The sequence below is a fragment of the Biomphalaria glabrata genome, chromosome 10 (assembly GCF_947242115.1).
Source record: "Biomphalaria glabrata chromosome 10, xgBioGlab47.1, whole genome shotgun sequence".
Classification (NCBI taxonomy): domain Eukaryota; kingdom Metazoa; phylum Mollusca; class Gastropoda; family Planorbidae; genus Biomphalaria; species Biomphalaria glabrata.
In genome coordinates, this window is record NC_074720.1 from 20,003,960 (window position 1) to 20,024,856 (window position 20,897).

The window sequence follows — 20,897 nt, forward strand, 5'->3', positions numbered from 1 at the left end:
AAAGCATGAAATTGCTCTAAACAAAAACTATTGTCGAAAATATTTGTAATTGCAGATTTATTACTAAGTTTGATCTGTTACAAATTTAATTACATGATTGATCCAAACTAATTGATATAATTACACTTAATATAAGCTTTTTTTTTTTTTTTTTAAAGTATTCTTTCTTAGTAATTTGGTGGTGGCTTTTTATTTTATGTATCATAAAATGTTTTATAGTATTTATAAGTCAACAGAAAAGGAAAGGACATGTGAAGGAGATTGTGATACTAAAGTTATCTTATCTTATAAATTACAGAAGTTCCTCAAAAAAAAAAAAGAGAAGATAATGACGTTCTCTGTATCCATGTGTTAATCATTGGGGAAACTCCTCATACCATGCTGTAATGGCCCTAGAGAAAAAGTAGCACTTGTACAGATTTGTCCTAGTATATGGAATAAGAAATGTGCCTTTATCTTTTTTTGTGTGCCTTTTGGAATATTTTACTATGTTTTTGTATCCAGCTTCATATTCTATGAAGTTATCCAAGCATTAAATTATTTATGTTATACCAATATCTATATCAATATGTGCTAATATTCTTTCTTATCAGGTGAACAGCACAGGGCATCAGCTTTTGCAATTTACAGTAACAGCAAATTGTTTGGTGTGTCTCATTTCCTTGTGACCTATGGTTTGTTTGCAGATGTAATGAAAAGGACAGAGGAGTTACGATGGATGAAAAAGTTCAGATATATTTGTAAGCATTGTTTTAGAGCTTAAAAGTAAAGTAGCAATTATACATAAAACATTGAACCATAATATTCAAATACAAAAACAAAATCTAATAAAATACTTAGAAAGACACATTTGTACAAATTTATCCTAGCATATGGAACAAGGAACATGCCTTTATCTTTGTGTCATTCTGAGTTTTTAATATTCAATTTAAACCTACTTATTGTTAGTTGTTTGTCACTTTCCCTAGAGTTTATCAAATGAGCCAGCAATAATAAAACCATATGTCACAACTATATGTATGTTTATTAATTATTCCAAAGATAAAAGAAATAAATGAAGAACATTTTAACATTTTAAGTAAGCTGATAGATTTTCCAGTTGCTGTCTCATTAATTGTTGCAATGATTTTTTTTTTCAGATGCTCTTTTGGGACAATTTATTTTTAGCAGAAAAAGATATTTTGATGCTGAAATTTATTACCGAGCACTTGATGTAAATTCCAGGTATAGATAATTTACTGCAGCTAATCAAATAATTCACTGGAAATAGAGAGTGAGAATTGAAAGCAGCAGATAATTATCCAGCAAAAAACATTCTTTAAAAAAAATAAATTAATTAAGCTTTTATAATGAAAAGGAACTCTCTATAATAATGAAACAATCTTTTATTTCTGTATCTTATTTGAAGTCCAACTTGTCAAGAAGATTTACAAAGTTGTCTTTCCAGAGAATTAACATTAAAAATAATAAGAATTAAAAAAAAAAAATAAACTAACAATTATACAAACATATTGAAGTCAACAATGACAAGAATCAATCAATCAAAACAACAAAAAAAACAACAAGATTAAAAAAATTCTTATGGGCGCAATACTGAATTATACAATTTTAGAAACATTCGATTTGTTCTTATGATCTCATGTTCATTTAAAGAATATCATTCACTATAAACAGTGCCAAGCAGTGGCGTCACTAAGGTGGGTGTCACCCAGTGCAGTCAACTCAGGGTGTCACCCCCAGTTACCCCTCAAAAAATATTTGCTGTTTTTTGTTTGTTGAGCTGTAATAAACATACTTAATTATTAGCTACAGTAATTGATTGTTAAACACCTATAAATGAGTGTCAATTGAATTTTAAAATTAAGTTATTACAATATGTCTAAAGTTCAATTTTCCAACAACCATAAGTAAATTACAATGTTGTTGTTTTTTCTGGATTTAAAAATTTGAAAAAGTATTATTCATAGACATGAAATGTCTTTAACGATTTAATTTTTAATAAATTTGCCTATTGTGAAAGTGTCGTCTGTTCCTTTGTTGAACGTGTTATGCGTTGGTAAAGACAAAGCTGAATAAGCTACAATTTTGTCAATAGTTTAAAGGTAGGCCTACTCTTATTTATCTTTGGCCTTCCCCGCAAAAAAAATAAAGTAAAGATAGGTAAAATAAAAGACATCTGGCAAAAACTATAATTTTAGAAAGAAAAATTAAGTTACTTATTTGTATTTCATTTCTATAGAATTATTCGAAAATAGTTGACAACAAAAGACATACAATTTCTTGATATTAAGTTAGTAAATCATCCCCAACAGGAGGCATCTGAACCATTGTTTTAACACCTGGCATATTTTTCCTTTTGCTCAGGATAATTTTTTGCGCAATTCATTGAAAATTGGCAAAATAATTCATGTAGTGGTTAAATATATATATATATCATTCCACTGATTCATTGTAACATTTCCTTCATCTTGGCTAGAGTTTCTTTTACATTCAACATCTGAAATTACATCTTCATCTTCAGAAATCTCAATTGCCACTTATTTACTTTCCAATTCTACAACATTTACAATAAATACATGTGAGATTTCAATAATATTTTATAGCTGAAGAATGTCGTCATTTGTTAAACAGTGACTATTGGTTGGCATCCTGGTATTGCGATGCCACTATTTCAATAGATTCGATAAAACATTGTTAAAAATCATAGCAGTGTTTATATACATGCAGCTATACTACAGCTGAAAGTAAGGTTTCACATCTGCTTTTGATATGATGTAACGATTTGGACATTTTGTAGAATTTCAATAAAAAATTAAAAATATTTTTTTTAAATGTGTATAGATCTATTTATCAATTGTGAATAATATGATCCAATATTTAGCCACTATCACTTTTTATTAAATTGTCAGTTATTCCAAAAGTGCATTTTTCACTTGAGTGTCACCCCCTAACAGGTGTCATCCAGTGCGGACTGCACCCCCTAGTGACGCCACTGGTGCCAAGAACAAATAGTTTATTTATATCAATTATAATACTTTTTTTTTTTACTCATTTATTCTTAATTCTACCTTTAAGAAGAAATAATAGTCAATAGGTATACATTTTGGACAGCAATATTTTGCCACACAGAAACTTGATTTCAGAAGATAAAAAGAAACTGTGGTATAAAAATATAGTATGCTTGCTATAGTGTGATATATAATTGGTTTGCTCTTCAAATGTTTTTTTTTATGTTTAATGCACAATTGTAAGATAAATTTCCTCTCAGACAATAAGGATTTTTACCATTATTCTAAAATTTTTTTCCAATTCCCTGGCAACTGCCAGGATCAAGATTCATTAAAGTAAAGTAAAATTCATTGTAGTCTCCCCTTTAGAGTGTCCACTAAGAAATTTTCTTATGATATGGCTGGTACTGCCCTCTGACAAGTAATGAAATTTTTTCTAGGAATGTTCATGGGCATGAAGATGTCATTTGTCACCTTGGGAATATTGTAATTTTATTTAACTTCCACAGCTGCTTAATCTCCAAGCTAAGGTTTTCATATTTTGTTTTTACATTGTGGGAGAGTGGCATTGCAATATCAATGATTATTGCTGATTTTTCATGTTTATTATTATTGCTATCAATAATAAATTCCTTTCAGGTTTCGATGATTTATTTTTTTTTAATTTATTTTCTCAGCGAAATGGCAGCATCAAGTTCTTCAGGTACAATTTTTTAAAAAAGTTGATAATTTTAACTGATAACAAGGTGTACACGTTTTCTTAGTTATATAAAAGATTTTTAATCTTTATTCTCAACTAGATTGGATCAGCATGGAGCCAGCTATACAACACTGCTATTCCATCCATGCAATGCCTTATGAGATTGTGGACACAGGGAATAAAAAGTATGTGGATCCATTTAGTCAACATTGTCAACTTTTTGTTGTCACTGGATGCAGTCAGTTGTCTCTACTATTAAGTCTTGTAACTCAGGACTTTACACCCGTAAGTTGTTTTTTTGGGTGACTTTATAAAACACCTTTTTTTTGAAGCTTTAAAGAGCCACTCATTTACAATGGTGGGATAGTAAATTTCTTTTTAGCTAACTTTTTAAATTTTTTATTTTAAATATGTAATTTTTATTTGTATTAGAAACCTGGTATGAAAGTGTTGAACAACATAATAGGGTTTAAAATCAAAGTGGCAAGAGAAAATTCTGCATCTCCTGTGTCTGACAGAGAGGCAAGAAACATTGACCTGGAGAAAGGGATTCAAATAGATGGGGAATTTCTAAAACTTGAGAAACCAGAGTTTTTAGTCAGGTAATTTATAGTTTAGACTTGATGCTCACAATTATCTGTACAAACAAAAAAATTAAATGTGATTGTATGAAAATCAAATCTCAGGTGTTGAAAATCAAATCTCAGGTGTGAATCCAAGTGAAAGCATTGAATTCTGGACTTAAAGACCTCTTTGATGTTGGCAGGCATGGTTAAACCTGGAATCATTAAGAAAACTGTCCAGAGTGCATACAACATGACTATGCATGACTAGGCAGCCATCCATGGGATTCTATTAAACCCTAATATACTTGATTTTTGTAAGGAAATTAAAAAGGGACTTGACTGTCATGTTAATTTCATAAATTTCTTGGCTATTTTTAGACACAGAAGTAAAGTTAGAAGTAATGGTGCTGCAACAGGCAATGAATGTAATATGTAACAGCACTAGAATACAATTGTCTTTGAAAGAAGATTGTGAAAATGTATGGCAAAACATAGACTCTGACAAGAACATTAAATCACTGACTTTAAACTGCAATTCAAATTAAACTTGTCTGGAATTATTTTTGTGGTTGATTCAGGCCACCCATTTCTGATCAAAAGGCTCTGAGTTTGCCAATGCCAGGCCATGCAAATTGAACAAAAACAAATATGCCATATTTTTTTAAATAACTGGTACATCCATCCAAGCTATAGCATCAATGTGATTGGTGGGACTAAACTGACATAATGGTTTATTAAAAACCATTGGTGTACAAAGCTTCAATGTGACAAGCACTATCCTATAGTATGACAAGCTCTAGAATCTAGGTTTATTTTAATCACAATTTGCCAGTTTTTGAGTTTCCTATTTGTATTTGGATCTACTATTACTAGGTCCTAGGTGAACTCACAAACATTTGGTATGGTCCACATTTAGTTCAACTAGTCAGGAAAACCAGTGACTTAGCAGAATTTAGGTCGTTGGTTAATATGCTTGATTAAATGTATGGCGCGTAGGACATAATCATCTTCTTTTTTTGAAGTAACGTCTGTATTATATAAGATAAGATAAATATTTACGTCCCTATGCAGCCATATTGGTTCAGGCCAGATTTTTGGCGTTTTGGCTGCTGGATCAAGACTAAAAAAAAATAGTTCTAAAAAGAGAGGGGGGGGGGGGATTTTTAACGTAAGCTAAAACAGGCATGTCAAATAAGGCGTTCGGGGGCCGCATGCGACACGCGACCACTTTGCATGTGGCCCGCTTGGTCACCTCAAAAATTATCAAAATAATGTTAAATTATTACGCTGGAAAATAAGAGATGACAAGCTACTTGAATTGAAAAATAGTATTTGTTAAACTGAACAACGAGAGTGAGTCTGCAGTGAAAGCCAGCTACATTTTGTCTAATTAATTGCAAGGCATAGCAAATCATTTAGTGATGGGAATTTTTATTAAGGAGGGTGTCGTTAAAGCTGCCGAAGTTATTGGTCCAGAAAATGTGGGAAGCGTGGTCGAAAGGCTAAGTGCGCTTGAACTTGGCTTGGCTTGGTTACCTAGAGGTCGAGGTTCGACACCCGACTCGGGCAGAGTTGTGTTTACTGAGCGCCTAAAGGCAGCACGGAAAACCAACTCCTAGATACCCCCTCCCCCTCCACAAATGAGATTGGACCAAAGCGCTCTGAGCATGCTATAAGCATGAAAGTAGCGCTATATAAAAGCTATAATAATAATAATGTGAAAGCATTCAAAGAAATAGCGTTAACTAGGAACATTGTTGCAGATAGGATAAATGACATGTCTGTCAGATTGCTTGAACAATTAAAGAACAAAATAGCTGACTTTGAATTATTTTCATTGGCTCTCGATTCATTAACTAATGTAATGGGTTATCCTGTTGAACATTTCCAACGTGGCGGGTTCAGGTTTTGGTATTTGATCTCACTGGTCACCTGCAAGACTGGAATTTGAAACTTCAAAATAAAGAAAAAATTGTCACAACTGCGTGTGATGATGTGAAGTGCTTGCAAGCAAAATTACGACTGTGGATAAACCAACTATCAAGAGAAAATCTTGTTCACTTCTCAACGTGTCAGGAACTAAAAAGATTAAATACGGCTACAACATTTGGTAAATATGCCTTACACCTGGAATAGTTATTAGATGTCTGAATTTTCGTTGTATTTATCTCCATTTTCATTTGCTCCTGAAAATGCTGCTGGTAACTGCTGATAAAATAGCAGTCATATTCTTTGATGAAAGCGAAGTATATAGATGTGGCTGTGCCAATATTTTACAGTTATTTCCCTGAACGGTACGTTGAATTGCGGAAATTTGCAGCCAGAATTCTTGTTATCTCTGTGAGCAGTTCTTTTTCATAATCAAAGCTACAATAACACCTCAACGTTCGAGATTATCTGATCAAAATTTGTTATCAGTGATGAAAGTGTCAGTGACAACAAACTTCAACCTGACATTAATAAACTTGTATCCCAGAAAAGATGTCAAGCATCAGGACAAAGAAAATAATGTGGCCCATACACCTTAATGAGTTTGACATGCCAAAACCTGATAGGAAGAGAAAGAAAATAAAACAGAAATAATGTCGCTATAGAGCCGACTCACAGGCCTATATAGGCTACAAATATCGTTAGCTAATAAATGATTGCAAGAGAGAGAGAATAAAACAAATAGAAATAATAGGAATATATACTATAGTTAAAAGAAGTAGTACTTTAAAAAGAGGGGAGGGGGAGTATTATATGACAGCTTAAATCGAGGTACCCATTTTTTTATGTTATAAAAATTGAATTTAAATAGATTTAGGCTTAGGCCTACATATGATGAAATTATTGTATAGATCTATGATGTTATATTTTAAATGTTTTGATGAAGATTTAAGGTGCTGACAACTTTTAAGCCTAAATCTAGTGCCTTGTTGCATAGTAATGTTGCATAGAAATGGGTGAAACTGTGGGAGCGGGCTGGGAGGGGGGTGATGTGGGGGGGTGTAGAGGAACATATGTGGACTAACATGAGATATCATTTGATCGGGAAACAATAGATTGACTAGAAAATGGTGACGTCCAGGTGTGAATCGTACAGTAACCGGGGGGGGGGGGGGGCGATGCGTTGCCCAATCAGACAGGAACTCTTGTCGATGTAAGTGTAAACCAATGAAGGTCATGCTTTGAAGTGACTATCAGTGCTTGCCTACAGTGAACTTTCACTGTCAAAACGAGTCCTTAGATCTCAATCAGCATTTTCTCTGCTTATGCAAAAAGTGAGCGGAGCGAAGAGTTGGGCCTAAAGCTTACTATCTCTTTCATCATAGCAAAAGCATTTTTTTTTATTAATTGATATTTTCTTTTTATTTAATTAACATCAGTAATCTAATTACCATTGTTATAGCCTGCTAGTTCCATTACACAAACCGTGAGAAAACAAATGCACGGGGCAAAATGTATATACCGGTATTGGACTGAATTTCTGGCATACTTCAGTATACTTAGTCTCTACATTTTCAAAGACAGACATTGACTTTAAAGTCCTGATTACAATATGTTCACTATGGGCCATAGTTGTGTCATAAGTCTTAGACATTTTAAAAATATTTCTGATGTGACTTCAAGATTTTAGAATATAATTTGAAAAATGTATCATTCTGTGCGGTATGCCTCACCTTTCACAAGCAATCTTCAGGGTCAAGGTAGATTTAGGAAATTTAGGCACCGGATATTTACGCACCCGGAAAATTAGGCACCCGAAAATTTAGGCATTTTTTGACAAGGCGGAAAATTAAGCACTCTTTAATAGCGACCTTAATTTTGAACATAATTAAATATTTTAACTGCTCGCTATTGGATTGAGTCCTTTACAATTGTTTCAACATTGGATCTAACGCGCACAATGTCCTTCTCCCTGCTCACACTCCCACTTAAAAGGATTTCTGGCGGGTAGATGTTGAACTTGGTCGTAAACACTACGTCATGAACCTAAGGCTACACACTGGGGTAAAGGGTATGGAAATTAGATCAGTATAGTACAAAGGTGCTAAAATGGATGTCGGGATTTTAATTTCATAGGCCTTTTTTTTATTTTGAAGAACAAAAAATTGTATGTGGTACTGAACACAAAAGGAAATGGGGAATCATACCTTCGCGAAAATTGTTATAAATATATTTGGTTTATGATAGAGAAGGCGGGGTTAAATTGGAACATCAACAATCTGCCGTAAGCAGAATAAGTATTGTAATAACTTAAGTGAGGCAACTCAACGAGGACATAGACGTTTATTTACACGAGGACATCACAAACACAAAGGGCATCTGCCTTGAGTACAACATCTCCATATTGGCTCTAGACTTGGGCTGAAATCGTTAGTCTCTTATGTCAACATCCGACTTGTCTGGTCACTGATAGTGCGCACCTTCTTTCTGCACTATCTTGGATGGCGGTGCGCATGGCAAAGTCATAACAGTATCTATAAGAGACCAATATTTAAAAAAAATGATATAGATATTTTTAACTCATCTGTCTTTTGCATGAACACATAACTTGCGTGCGTAATTATCAATTTCAAAAACTCAACCTTATGGGTTGGTGATGGAGGTGAAGCAATGATCGGAAAATCATCTCTACCTCCCCTCCCCTGAATCCTGTGATGTCTATATTATATATTCTTAATCCGGAGTCATTTTTTTTCACACTTTCTCTTGATTGTCATTTTTTTCCGTTTTGTCAGCTTTTCTTTTGTATCATAAAAATGTAGCTTGAACCTTTCTCACACACAGCAGCAGATGCAGGAAAAGATAAATGTTGTTGCAGACAATTCAGCTAGAATGGGAAGAGCAAGGTGTTCTAGATAAAGGCGTCCAACAATACACCCATTACTGGCGCTGGAAGAGGTGGAAAGCTTCACCTATCTCGGCACTATCATAGACCAGATGTCAGAACCTGCATTGGTAAAGCTCGAGAAGCCTCCCATCAGCTGAAGAACACCTGTGGATCTAGGGATATAAGCACCACTACGAAGATTAGGCTCTTTAACACCATTATTAAGCCTATAGCCTACTACTTTATGGAGAAGAGCAGAGACACCATGAAAAAAATCCAGGTACTCACCAATACCTGCCTGAGACAAGATCTCGAATGAGCAACTGTGGCAAAGAACAAAACAGCAGCCCCTTGATGCGATGTAAAACGTGTTGCTGGTTTTTTTTTTGGGAGGCGGGGGGGGGGGGGGTATAGTGTTGCCTACATAATTTTTAAGCGTTGTAAAAACTTTTTTTATTGAGGTAGAATAGAACATTCAAGTCGGCAAGGGCCCCGACTGTTGCCTATTTTGGTGTTATCACCTTCAGAAATTCTTTCTCCTGGCGTTTACATCTTGTTCTCGTAAATAAGAAGAAAGAATATTCAAAAAGGCCAACTTTAACGAGTTTTCTTTTAGCTTGTACCCACAATTGCTAACATTGTGAACTCTTCACTGACTTCAGGCATTGTACCACAGCAATTTAAACATGCACTTGTCAGGCGCTTATTAAAAAAATCCAGTCTTGAACAGGAATGTCTAAAAAACTATCGCCCGGTATCAAATCTTCCCTTCCTGTCAAAGCTTCTGGAGCGCATCATGTTAGCGCAAATTCTTTCTTATCTTGAACAGTACTGTCTCTTGGAAGAATTTCAATCTGCATATAGGAAGTGCCGAAGCACAGAGACAGCAGTGGTCAGAGTACTAAACGACTTACTTCACAATTCCGACATAGGCCACATCTCAATTCTTTCCATGCTGGACTTGTCCGCAGCCTTTGATACGCTAGACCACGAAATTATGATGGTCAGATTCTCTGCAACTTTTGGTTTAGCAGGAATCGTCCTAAAATGGCTTGGGTCCTACCTGACTGAACGCACCCAAAGTGTCGTTGTTAACGGAACAGAATCAACAAGCTTACTCTTGAAGTACGGAGTACCCCAGGGATCAGTTCTAGGCCCAGTACTGTTCACTATGTATACATATCCACTCAGCGGTGTCATACGGCAAACCGGCATCCTATACCATTTCTTTGCCGATGACTCACAGTTATACGATTCCTAAGTACCCTCAGAGGTGTCGCATCTAGCAGAGAAAATCAGTAGTACCGTTGCAAGGGTGAGCAATTGGTTGGTTGAAAATAAGCTCAAGATGAACGAAGATAAGACAGAAATAATTAAGATTGGCACTCAGAACAACGTCTCAAAAGTTGAAAGCACAGATTCTCTTTTTATCACGAACTGCCAGCTTCCTTATGTCCATGTAGTGCGGAATCTTGGAGTTTTCTTCGACTCAACACTATCTTTCGAGCCACACATAAGTCAGCTCTGCAGGTCTTTATCTGCAGCTGCGTAGATTAGGCCAGATCCGACCATATTTAACAACGGAGTCAACAAAAACGCTAGCTGTGGCATTCATACTCTCCCGCCTTGACTACTGCAACACCGTGCTAGCAGGTATACCTGATTACAAAATAGCCAAGCTGCAACGTATACAGAACAACGCCGCACGAATAGTACTTAGAAAAACAAGACAAGATTCTGCTACTACGCTCTTGCGCACGCTCCATTGGCTTCCCGTGAAAGCGAGAATCGATTACAAGGTCGCCACACTTTGTCATCAGTGTAACTATAACAATGAGATGCCCTTGCACCTTAGAGAACTGATTACTCCATATGTCCCCCCCAGAGAGCCCTGCGCTCAATGGACTCAACTCTTTTAGTGGTGCCACGTTTCTCCCTCAAAAGCTACGGTCTGCGGGCTTTTTCAGTGCACGGACCAAAGGTTTGGAACTCACTCCCCATTGATCTCAGACAGACATGCTATACCACTTTTAAGAAGAACATTAAGACCTACTTGTTTAAAACTTTTTTAGATTAGTTTTTTATTTCTATTGTCGTGTTTGTGTTTGTAATGTTATTACAGCGCCTTGAGCCTACATTTTCTTTGTTAACAGCTCTTTATAAATAAAATTATTATTATTAACACACTATTCATCGTAGTAAAAAAATCTAGTAATAAAGAGGCATCCCTGGTCAATAGTATTATTCTAGGTACCGGAACACGGCACTGGCGGATCCAGGGGGGAGGGGGGGCGGTAGGGGCGATCGCCCCCCCCCACTCGGCCGACATGGGGGGGGGGCGGACGAATTTTAGTATAGAATTCACACAATTTGTATACGAATTTATTACTTATGTCAATAATATATACTAAACTTTCGAGTGGGGGGGCGGTTCAATTTATATGTAGAAATCACAGCTTGCTAACAGAATCAATTGAATATCTATATGATTAAAACTTTTTATTGGTATTTTAACCGATCTTTATATTATGTCGTTCCCCTGTTGGCCGATGGGGTGAAGATCGAATACCTCTACTGCCCTTCCCACCTAAAACCTTTGAGTGGGGGGGGGGGCGGTCCTACTTTTCGGAGAAATCATAGTTTGTGAACAAAATTAGTTGAATTAATATATAAATTTTATATTATGTCGCTCTCCTTCAGGTATTTTTGCCGATTCGGTGGGGTAGGGGGGGGGCGATTGCATGTACTGCCCTCCCCACTCTAGCCCTCTGAGTGGGGGGGGGCGATCCTATTTTTATGGAGAAATCATTGTATGTGAACAAAATTAGTTGAATATGTATATAATATAAACTACGTGAACCCATTGTATATTATGTCGCACCACACTCTAATCTCAAATTTTATAAGTAAATACAAAATAAAAAAGGGTTGTACCAGGTGTGAGGGGCGATACATGCAATCACCTTCCCCCTCCCCCCACCCATGGGACAAATCAATACTTTTTCTTTTTGTATTATAGTTAAGAAATTACAAAATTAAAAATCTGTCACTAATATAATTTATACATGCTATAAAATTAAATTCTTATATCGAGTCGCCCCAGAGGGGTTCGAGTTTAAAAACCCCTACCAGGGTTTTGAGTTTAAAACCCCCTACCAGGGGTTTTGAGTTTTAAACCCTTAACCTGGGGTTTTTGCAGTTAACCCCCCCTCTTCTATAAAACAAAACAAAAAAAAATGCAAACGAAAATCCCCTAATTCCAAGAGCACTGTTAAGGAAGATTTTGATTTTAAAACTCCCTCTAAAATTTACGAGAAACCCCCTCTTCAATATAAAAAAAAATCTAATTACGCACTCAAAATGTTATGAGCGTAGCTAAATGGGTTTTGACTCAGTTTTGAGTTTAAACCCCACTTCAGCGGGGTTTGAAGGTAAAAAATACCTCTTTAATAATAAAAACAAAAGCAAATTATACACTCAAAATGTTATGAGTGTAGTCAAAGGGTTTTGAGTTTAAACTCCCCTTCAGTGGAGTTTGAAGCTAAAAAGTACCTCTTCAATATAAATAAAAGCAAATTACTCACTCTAAAATCTATGAGCGTAGCCAAAGGGGGTTTGAGTTTAAACCCCTTGCAAGGGGGGTTTGAGGATAAAAAATACATTTTCAGTGTAAGAAAAAAAAAGCAAATTACCCACTTAAAATGCTATGCTTCAGCGTGGTTTGAAGGTAAAAAATACCTCTTTAATAATAAAAACAAAGCAAATTATACACTCAAAATGTTATGAGTGTAGTAAAAGGGTTTTGAGTTTAAACTCCCTGTCACAACGTGTGTTGTGGTGCCGGGGATTTCACTTGAATTAAAATAGTTGAATAAATGACGATCTAAGATTCACAATAAAAGATTCTTTGTTAAAACACAACTCTGGAACTTTATTTAAATATAAAACGTAAGTACAGCTTATGTACAAGTTACAGATCAACAAGCATAAATAATATTACAAAGGCTTTAAATCAGAGCTCTTAGAAAACGCGACTGTCTACTAGGAAATTCTTTCATCGACTGGCGTTCTTTCTACTCTCGTCAATTCTCTGGCGCTAAAATGTCTTTATTTATTTTCAAATCAACCAATAGATTTGCAACATCGTAATTACGTCTCGGGTAAAACCTGAGGCGCTGTCAAGGATCTAGATTTGTGGGGTAATTCCTGAGGCTCAGTCAAGGGTTTATATTTCTATTTACACATAAGCTTTTAAATGTGAAATATACAAATAAATCTATAATGGCATCTGTGACATATTACCCCCCCTCCATTTAGCATTTGTATGGTAATAGAAATGCTCATATGTATTAAAAATATTTAAATATACACAAGATACCATACATGAAATTATAGAAAAATGGTTGAGGTAACATATGACAATGCTCTGAAAAATAAAGTCAACTTGGAGATAACGTTAAAAAAAAATGTAAATGCAGTGTCAGGTATATGAGAACAAAATTATTGATGACTTAGAACACCTGTTTCACTATTCAAGTGGTTATGAAAATGAGACAATATCAAAAGCTGTACAAAGCATAATACTTGAATAAATTAATTCTTGAATTGAATGAGTTACTTCTCTTCATGGTGCTTCATGATAAATTTAATATATGACAATACAAAACTGATATACTACACCTGTGGAAGAAAAATATATACACAATTATGTAAAGAATTAAATACATCTGGAAAGTGTGTCAGCGAAAACATTCTCACGTCCAGGAATTGTCTTAACCTCAAATTGGTAGTCTGTGAGTTGTAGACTCCAACGAGTTAAACGACTGTTCGCTAACTTCTTTGAGTTCAGAAATGCTAGTTGTGCATGATCAGTTAGGAGTGTGAAATGAGCACTTAGTAGATATCTGGAGAACTTGGCTATGGCCCATACAATGGCTAGACATTCACGTTCGATGGTTGAGTATCTGGTTTCAGCTGGTGACAACTTCCTGCTGATGAAAAATACTGGGTGCAAAGTCTCTTGGCATTTCTGTGAAGTGTCTTGGTATTTCTGCATTAGGCATGCACCTATAGCTGAAGATGAAGCATCTGTGGCGAGGTAAAATTGCTTCTCTGGATTCGGAAGTTTGAGAATAGTGTCTCTTGAGAATTCAGCTTTAATGTTCTCAATAGTGGTATGTAACTTTGTAGACCATGGAATCTTCGTTGGCTGTCCTTTCTTAGTGAGTTCAATCAATGGAGCTATGAGTGCTGTGTAACCTGGTATGAAATGTCTGTAGAAATTACACAGACCCAAAATACTTCTCACTTGCTTTTTACTGGTGGGGACTTTGATGTCTAGTATGCGTTGAATAATGTTCTCTTGTGGTCTCAGCGAATTGTAGCTGACTCTATAACCCAGGAAGGATATTTCTGACATGGCTAGTCCTACCTTACTAGGCTTTATGGTAAAACCATGTTGTTTCAGTATGCTGAAAACTTTGATATGTTCGTTCCATGTCTTATGGAATATGCAAATGTCATCTTTATATGACGCTGTGTCAGAGCGATTGCCTAGTATGCTGTGAATGGCTCTATTAAAGGTGCTGCTGGCGTTGACTAGACCAAATGGCATGAAGTTGAAATGGAATAGCCCATAAGCTGTGGTGAATGCCGTAAACTGTTTGCATTCTTGTCTGACTGGTATTTGGTAATAACCTCTGGACAGATCTATTTTGGTGAAGAACTTTGCCTCTGAAAATTTGGTCATAAGATCTTCAGGATTTGGCATAGGATATGAGTCGAGTTGGGTTATTTTATTCAACTGTCTGAAGTCGACACACATTCTTGGAGTTGTCGTTTGCTTCCGTTTGACAAGAACTATTGGTGCGGCATATGGAGAGTTGGAATGTTCAATGATTCCTTGCTCTAATAGTTGGTTAATTTCTTGTTTAAGAAAGTCTCTGTAGTGTACTGGTAATGGGTAAGGTCTTGCTTTTGTAGGCTTGGAATCAGTAAGTATTATATTGTGTTCCGTAATTGACGTTTTGCCTGGAACATCTGTAAATATGTCTGAATTTTCTTTAAGAATGGTAGTCAGTTCTTTCTGCTTTTGCGGTGTCATTGAATTGAGTTTGATGTCTTGCCAAAATTCAGTTTGTTTGGTAGTTGTTTGTGGCATATTGATGTCGTCAAATTCAGACGTGTCATTTTCATCTTCTTCTGGTATGACTGCAAGACATGATATGGCTCTTTCATTTTGTTCTGGGCTTGTGGTACCTTCTGTTATTGTGTTATATTTTTGTAACATGTTGACGTGATAGATTTTCTTTTTGTTGTGTATGTCTATCTCATAGTCAACATCTGTTATCTTTCTGAGTACGGAGAATGGACCTTGCCATTTGATGAATAGTCTGTTGCTTTTGTCTGGTAGTAACAGACATACTTGATCTCCTGGTTCAAATTGTTTCAGTGTTCTGTTTCTATTGACTCTCATTCTGGTATTGGAGTTTGCTATGGCTGTGGCTTCATTTGCTTTTTCACATGCAGATATGACTATGTTTCTGGTATCTTGCACATGTTGAAACGCTGTCTTGGTTTCTGATGAGATTGAGTTTTGGCGAATAATAGCTTCTTTGAGGATTGCCATCGGTCCTCGTGGGTTGGCGCCATAAACCATCTCGAAAGGTGAGAATCCTGTGGTTTCTTGAGGACTTTCTCTGTATGCAACCAGAGCTGCTGGTAGCAATAAGTCCCAATTCTGCGGATTATCGTGTGCTATTTTTGAAATGCACCTCTTCAAAGTACCGTTGAATCGTTCGCAAAGCCCGTTGCTTTGGGGATGGTAGGGCGTTGTGAACTTCATCTTGATGTGGTACATGTTCATGAAGTCTTTGGTAATGTCAGCTGTGAACTGTGTGCCTCTGTCAGAGAGGATAACTTCTGGGAAACCAATTCTGGAAAATATCTCTGACAAAGCTCTGGTGATGTCAAGCGCTGTAATGTTGACTAGAGGTACTGCTTCTGTCCATCTTGTACATGTGTCAATCAATGTCAGGACATATCGATGGTTTCTTGCTGAAGCTACTGGCATAGGACCAATCAAATCAACTGAGACTTTTTGGAATGGCTTGTCTGTCAATTCCATATCTTGAATTGGTGCCTGTGATTTGTTGTTCTTAGGTCCTTTGACTTGGCAAATATGACATGACTTTACGTATTTCTTGACGTCTTTAATGATACTTGGCCAATAAAATTCTTTGAGGATTCTGGCTTTAGTTTTGACTACACCCATATGGCTGGCGTGTGGAATGTTATGTCCTGTTGCCAGTATTTCTTTCCTGTATTTCTGTGGCACTATTATTTGCTGAATGGTATTGTCTTTATGCATGGCATTCTTCACCAGGAGGCCATCTTGAAAATATGGTTTATTTGGTAGATTCAGCTGTTTGTTTGCTTGAGCCTTCTGATAAAGTATTTGCAATGTTGGATCTCGTTTCTGTTCTTCTTTGAAGTCATCATGTGTGAAATATGACTTGTCTTGATGGACTTCAGTTTGACCAGTTAGAGTTCTTGTATCATTGTTAGAGACTCTGGGCATGTAGTCTTGTTCTTCAAAGTTCAACAATGGACATTCGGGAATTGGAGGTGGACTTATGACCGGTAGGGATGGGCTTGATGTAACTGGGGGTGTCCATGTTGAATGTTCTTGATTGTTGCTGGCTACTGGACTAGTAACTGGTTCTGTTGCATTCTGCATAACTTGCGTAACTGAGGTAGCCATGTGATTATTTTGGCTAACTTGTTCAGGTGCCAAATGTTCTTGTTGTCTGGACATGGATCTTGTCATTACTGCCAAACATTTTTGACCTTGCTCTATGGCATTTGTCCATTCAGTAAGTTCTTGAGGAGTGCATTCTTTAACTCCCTCTATGTTTCCAATGATTAGGTCCACTGGTAGATTGGGTGTTACTAATGCTTTTGTTTGACTACTGAAGAATGGTGTAGTAACATAAATGATGGCTTCAGGTAACTTGCTGACAGTTCCGTTGAAGGCAGTGGCTTGGACGTGGTTGCCTGTGAAACGGTTTGCGTGTACGAAGCGTTCATGTACTAATGTGGACGTGCTTCCGGTGTCACGAAGAACTTCCACCTTCTTGTCTCCTACAAAGCCTGGATAAAATTTGAGACCATTGGACTTTGCAATCACTGTCATAGTTGAATGCTCATTGTAATATCTTCTGTTATATGAGCTTCTGTTTGGCATATATTGTGGTCTGGAGTCCTGTGAATGACTTCTGTAGCGAGGTTTGTTATCTGGTTTATTATTTCCAGGTGCTTTGTTGAGATTGTATTGCTCTCTATTGCTGTATCTTTGAGTTGGTGATGTGGGTCTATCAAAATTTTGATTTTTGGAGACTGCCTGTTTTTTCCAACATTCATGAGTTTGGTGACCCTTTTTATGGCAATATGAACATTCTGTGATTCTGCTGCGGCATTGAGACGTGAAATGCCCTAGTTTATGACATTTGTTGCATTTGATTTTGTCATCTGACTTATATCTTGCATTTTTGTCTTGAGCAAAGCAGACAAAATTTTCTTCAACAGATGGTTTGACTGACTTGTTTGGATAGGCTGCTTTATATTGTCTGATGATCTTGGTTAATGTCTGGATATCAGTAGGATTTCTCTCTATAATGTAGCATTGAATATCTTCTGAGTGAGCATGGGTGATGTTGTCGATAATAATGTGTTGACGAAGAGCTTGGTAACTTTCTTCTATTTTGGCCATGGATACCCATCTATCAAACCACATTGACATATTAGCTACAAAAATTTGAGGATCATCATTTTGCTGTGGCCTTTAATTATAGAATTTCTTTCTATAGTTGGCTGAAGTTGCTCCGTATTGGCGCAGTAGAGCTTCCTTGATATCAGAGTAAGTGCTGCGTTCATTGATGGACAGTTGTGAGCAAATGTTGACAGCTTTGCCAGTCAATAGAGTGAGGAGTGAGCTCGACCAATGTGCTTCAGGTAGACCGGATGTTGTAGATATTTCTTCAAATCTTATGAGATACGAGTCCATATTGTCAATGTTTTCGTTGAAAGCCGATATTTTGTTCATTAATCTGTATTTGTCAAACATATTTGAGTGACCTTGAGTTGGAATGCTTACTTTATTTTCTTTATTTTGTTTTTCGAATTACATTTTTTCTTTTTCATGTTGCCTTTGTTTCTCGTCGTCTTGCCTTTGTTTTTCAGATTCTTCCTCTTGATATTCTTTCTCTTCTTGGCGTTCTGCCCACAGGTCTGGCTTAGGCATTTGCTTCTCTTTTGCTAATTCCATCAATTCAAGGAGTCGTTGTGTTCTAGAACCGGAAGCCATATTTAATTTTTTTTGTTAGTTTCTTGTATTGGAACAAAATGTACAATATCTGGATTTTGGCTTTATCTCAGATATAATAATAATATAGTGACAAAGTTCTTGAAGCCTCAATTTGCTAATAATGCTTGACAGTAAAATTGTATTTCACTGGAGTCGTAAGCTTCGATATATAGATCTATTGAGCCGAGTACTTTTTTTTACTGGTTTAACAGTTGGTTAAATCTGGTCTTCTGTTTACTTTGTGCCAGACAAATGATTATTTACTGGTCTTCTTTATAATGACTATATTGCCAGTTATTTGCTTTACTGGTCTTTTATATTGCCAGTTATTTGCTTTACTGGTCTTTTTTATAATGCCAGTTATTATGTATATTGGTCTTATTCCTTTTGCCAATCACATATAATAATAGATTTCGTGAGTTAGTCGTAACTCTAACGAAAATCTTTATAAAAGAATTATCGATAACCAACTGACCTGTTAAACACAGAAATTCTGTCCTCCGTTAAATAAGAATGAAGTTCCTTTGAAGAGTTTAGAAATTGGTCCTAGATCTTGAATAAATTTCGTTAGAAGTTGTCCATAAACTTTTATTAGTCGGAGGTGCCAGATGTCACAACGTGTGTTGTGGTGCCGGGGATTTCACTTGAATTAAAATAGTTGAATAAATGACGATCTAAGATTCACAATAAAAGATTCTTTGTTAAAACACAACTCTGGAACTTTATTTAAATATAAAACGTAAGTACAGCTTATGTACAAGTTACAGATCAACAAGCATAAATAATATTACAAAGGCTTTAAATCAGAGCTCTTAGAAAACGCGACTGTCTACTAGGAAATTCTTTCATCGACTGGCGTTCTTTCTACTCTCGTCAATTCTCTGGCGCTAAAATGTCTTTATTTATTTTCAAATCAACCAATAGATTTGCAACATCGTAATTACGTCTCGGGTAAAACCTGAGGCGCTGTCAAGGATCTAGATTTGTGGGGTAATTCCTGAGGCTCAGTCAAGGGTTTATATTTCTATTTACACATAAGCTTTTAAATGTGAAATATACAAATAAATCTATAATGGCATCTGTGACACTCCCCTTCAGTAGAGTTTGAAGCTAAAAAGTACCTCTTCAATATAAATAAAAGCAAATTACTCACTCTAAAATCTATGAGCGTAGCCAAAGGGGTTTTGAGTTTAAACCTCTTGCAAGGGGGGTTTGAGGATAAAAAATACATTTTCAGTGTAAGAAAAAAAAGCAAATTACGCACTTAAAATGCTATGAGCGTTGCCAAAAGGGGTTTTGAGTTTAAACCCCCATTCAGACGGGCTTGATGCTAAAAATACCTCTTCAATATAAAAAAAAAGCAAATTACACACTATAATTATTTGAGCGTAGCCAATCCAATCGGGTGTTTTTTGAGTTTAATCCCCTCTTCTACAGATGGCTTTTTTTAAAGTTTAAAACCCCTCCAGATGGTTTCGAGTTTAAGATCCCCCTACAGAGCATTTTGAGGTGGAAAACCCCCAACAGATGATTTTGACGATAATTCTTCTCTTTTCGATATAAAATCTAAAGCAAACTACAGCCACTTAATTCCAAGAGCGTATTCAAGAGAGGTTACACATTTTTACCAGTGGCAGGGCTCCATTAATAAACTGCAGTGTATAGTCATCTGCCGAAATTGAAAAACACTAAATGTGGCTCAACAAAGATGGCTAAAACAGATTTTAGGAGTCAGTTATAGAGATCGGGTCTAAATCAAGGAAATCCTATGCCGAACTGGGAGTTGACCCTTAGTAAGATTGTGAGAGAGCGACGCATGAGGTTTGCGGGACATGTTCTCCGACAAAATGAATTACGCATAAGAAGAGTTGAAATGATATCCTAGTACAACTTGACGCCACTCATTCGTGGAGGTCCTCATGGCAGATGGGAAGAGGCTTCAGACATTATCAGTGACAGATTTTTATGGAAACAGCTTGAATTCAAATGCTCCGAACGGCGCGGGAGGATCTAAGTCAGTAAGAATAGCAGAATATGAATTTTGTTGGCTTTCAATACCAGAAATAGTGCTTGGCGACGGGGCTTCGCCCCGCGCTGGGGGAGCTCCTAGCGCTCCCCCAGACACCCTTGCTAGTAATGGCAGGGAATCTACAATTTTATGGAAACAGCTTAACAGCAAATGTGCCGAACGGCGCGGGAGGGTCTAAGTCAGTAAGAATAGCACATTAGGTTTTTGAAATAGAACTTTTTAATAACAGGAAAATGCACTGTAGATACCTCAGAATATGCATTTTGTTGGTTTTCAATATCAGAAATATTGCTTGGCGGTGGGGCTTCGCCCCGCGCTCGGGGAGCTCCTAGCGCTCCCCCAGACACCATTGCTAGTAATGGCGGGGATTTTTTTCACTAATTCATGGAAGAACCCATTCTAGGGCACAAAAAA

General features: G+C 36.5%; 1 protein-coding gene across 2 annotated transcripts in view; it reads left to right on the top strand.

The window, feature by feature from the left end:
• The window catches only part of LOC106054365 (uncharacterized), a 32,890-nt gene that overhangs the window by 8,779 nt on the left and 3,214 nt on the right, over window positions 1–20,897 (top strand). The window contains exons 7-11 of one of the 2 annotated variants that reach the window (XM_056044434.1): window positions 594–740; window positions 1,140–1,224; window positions 3,686–3,711; window positions 3,809–3,993; window positions 4,141–4,310. In XM_056044434.1, coding sequence (XP_055900409.1) covers window positions 594–740; window positions 1,140–1,224; window positions 3,686–3,711; window positions 3,809–3,993; window positions 4,141–4,310 — 613 coding nt within the window. The remainder of the gene's footprint in view (window positions 1–593; window positions 741–1,139; window positions 1,225–3,685; window positions 3,712–3,808; window positions 3,994–4,140; window positions 4,311–20,897) is intronic. The other variant, XM_056044435.1, reaches the window with a different exon arrangement.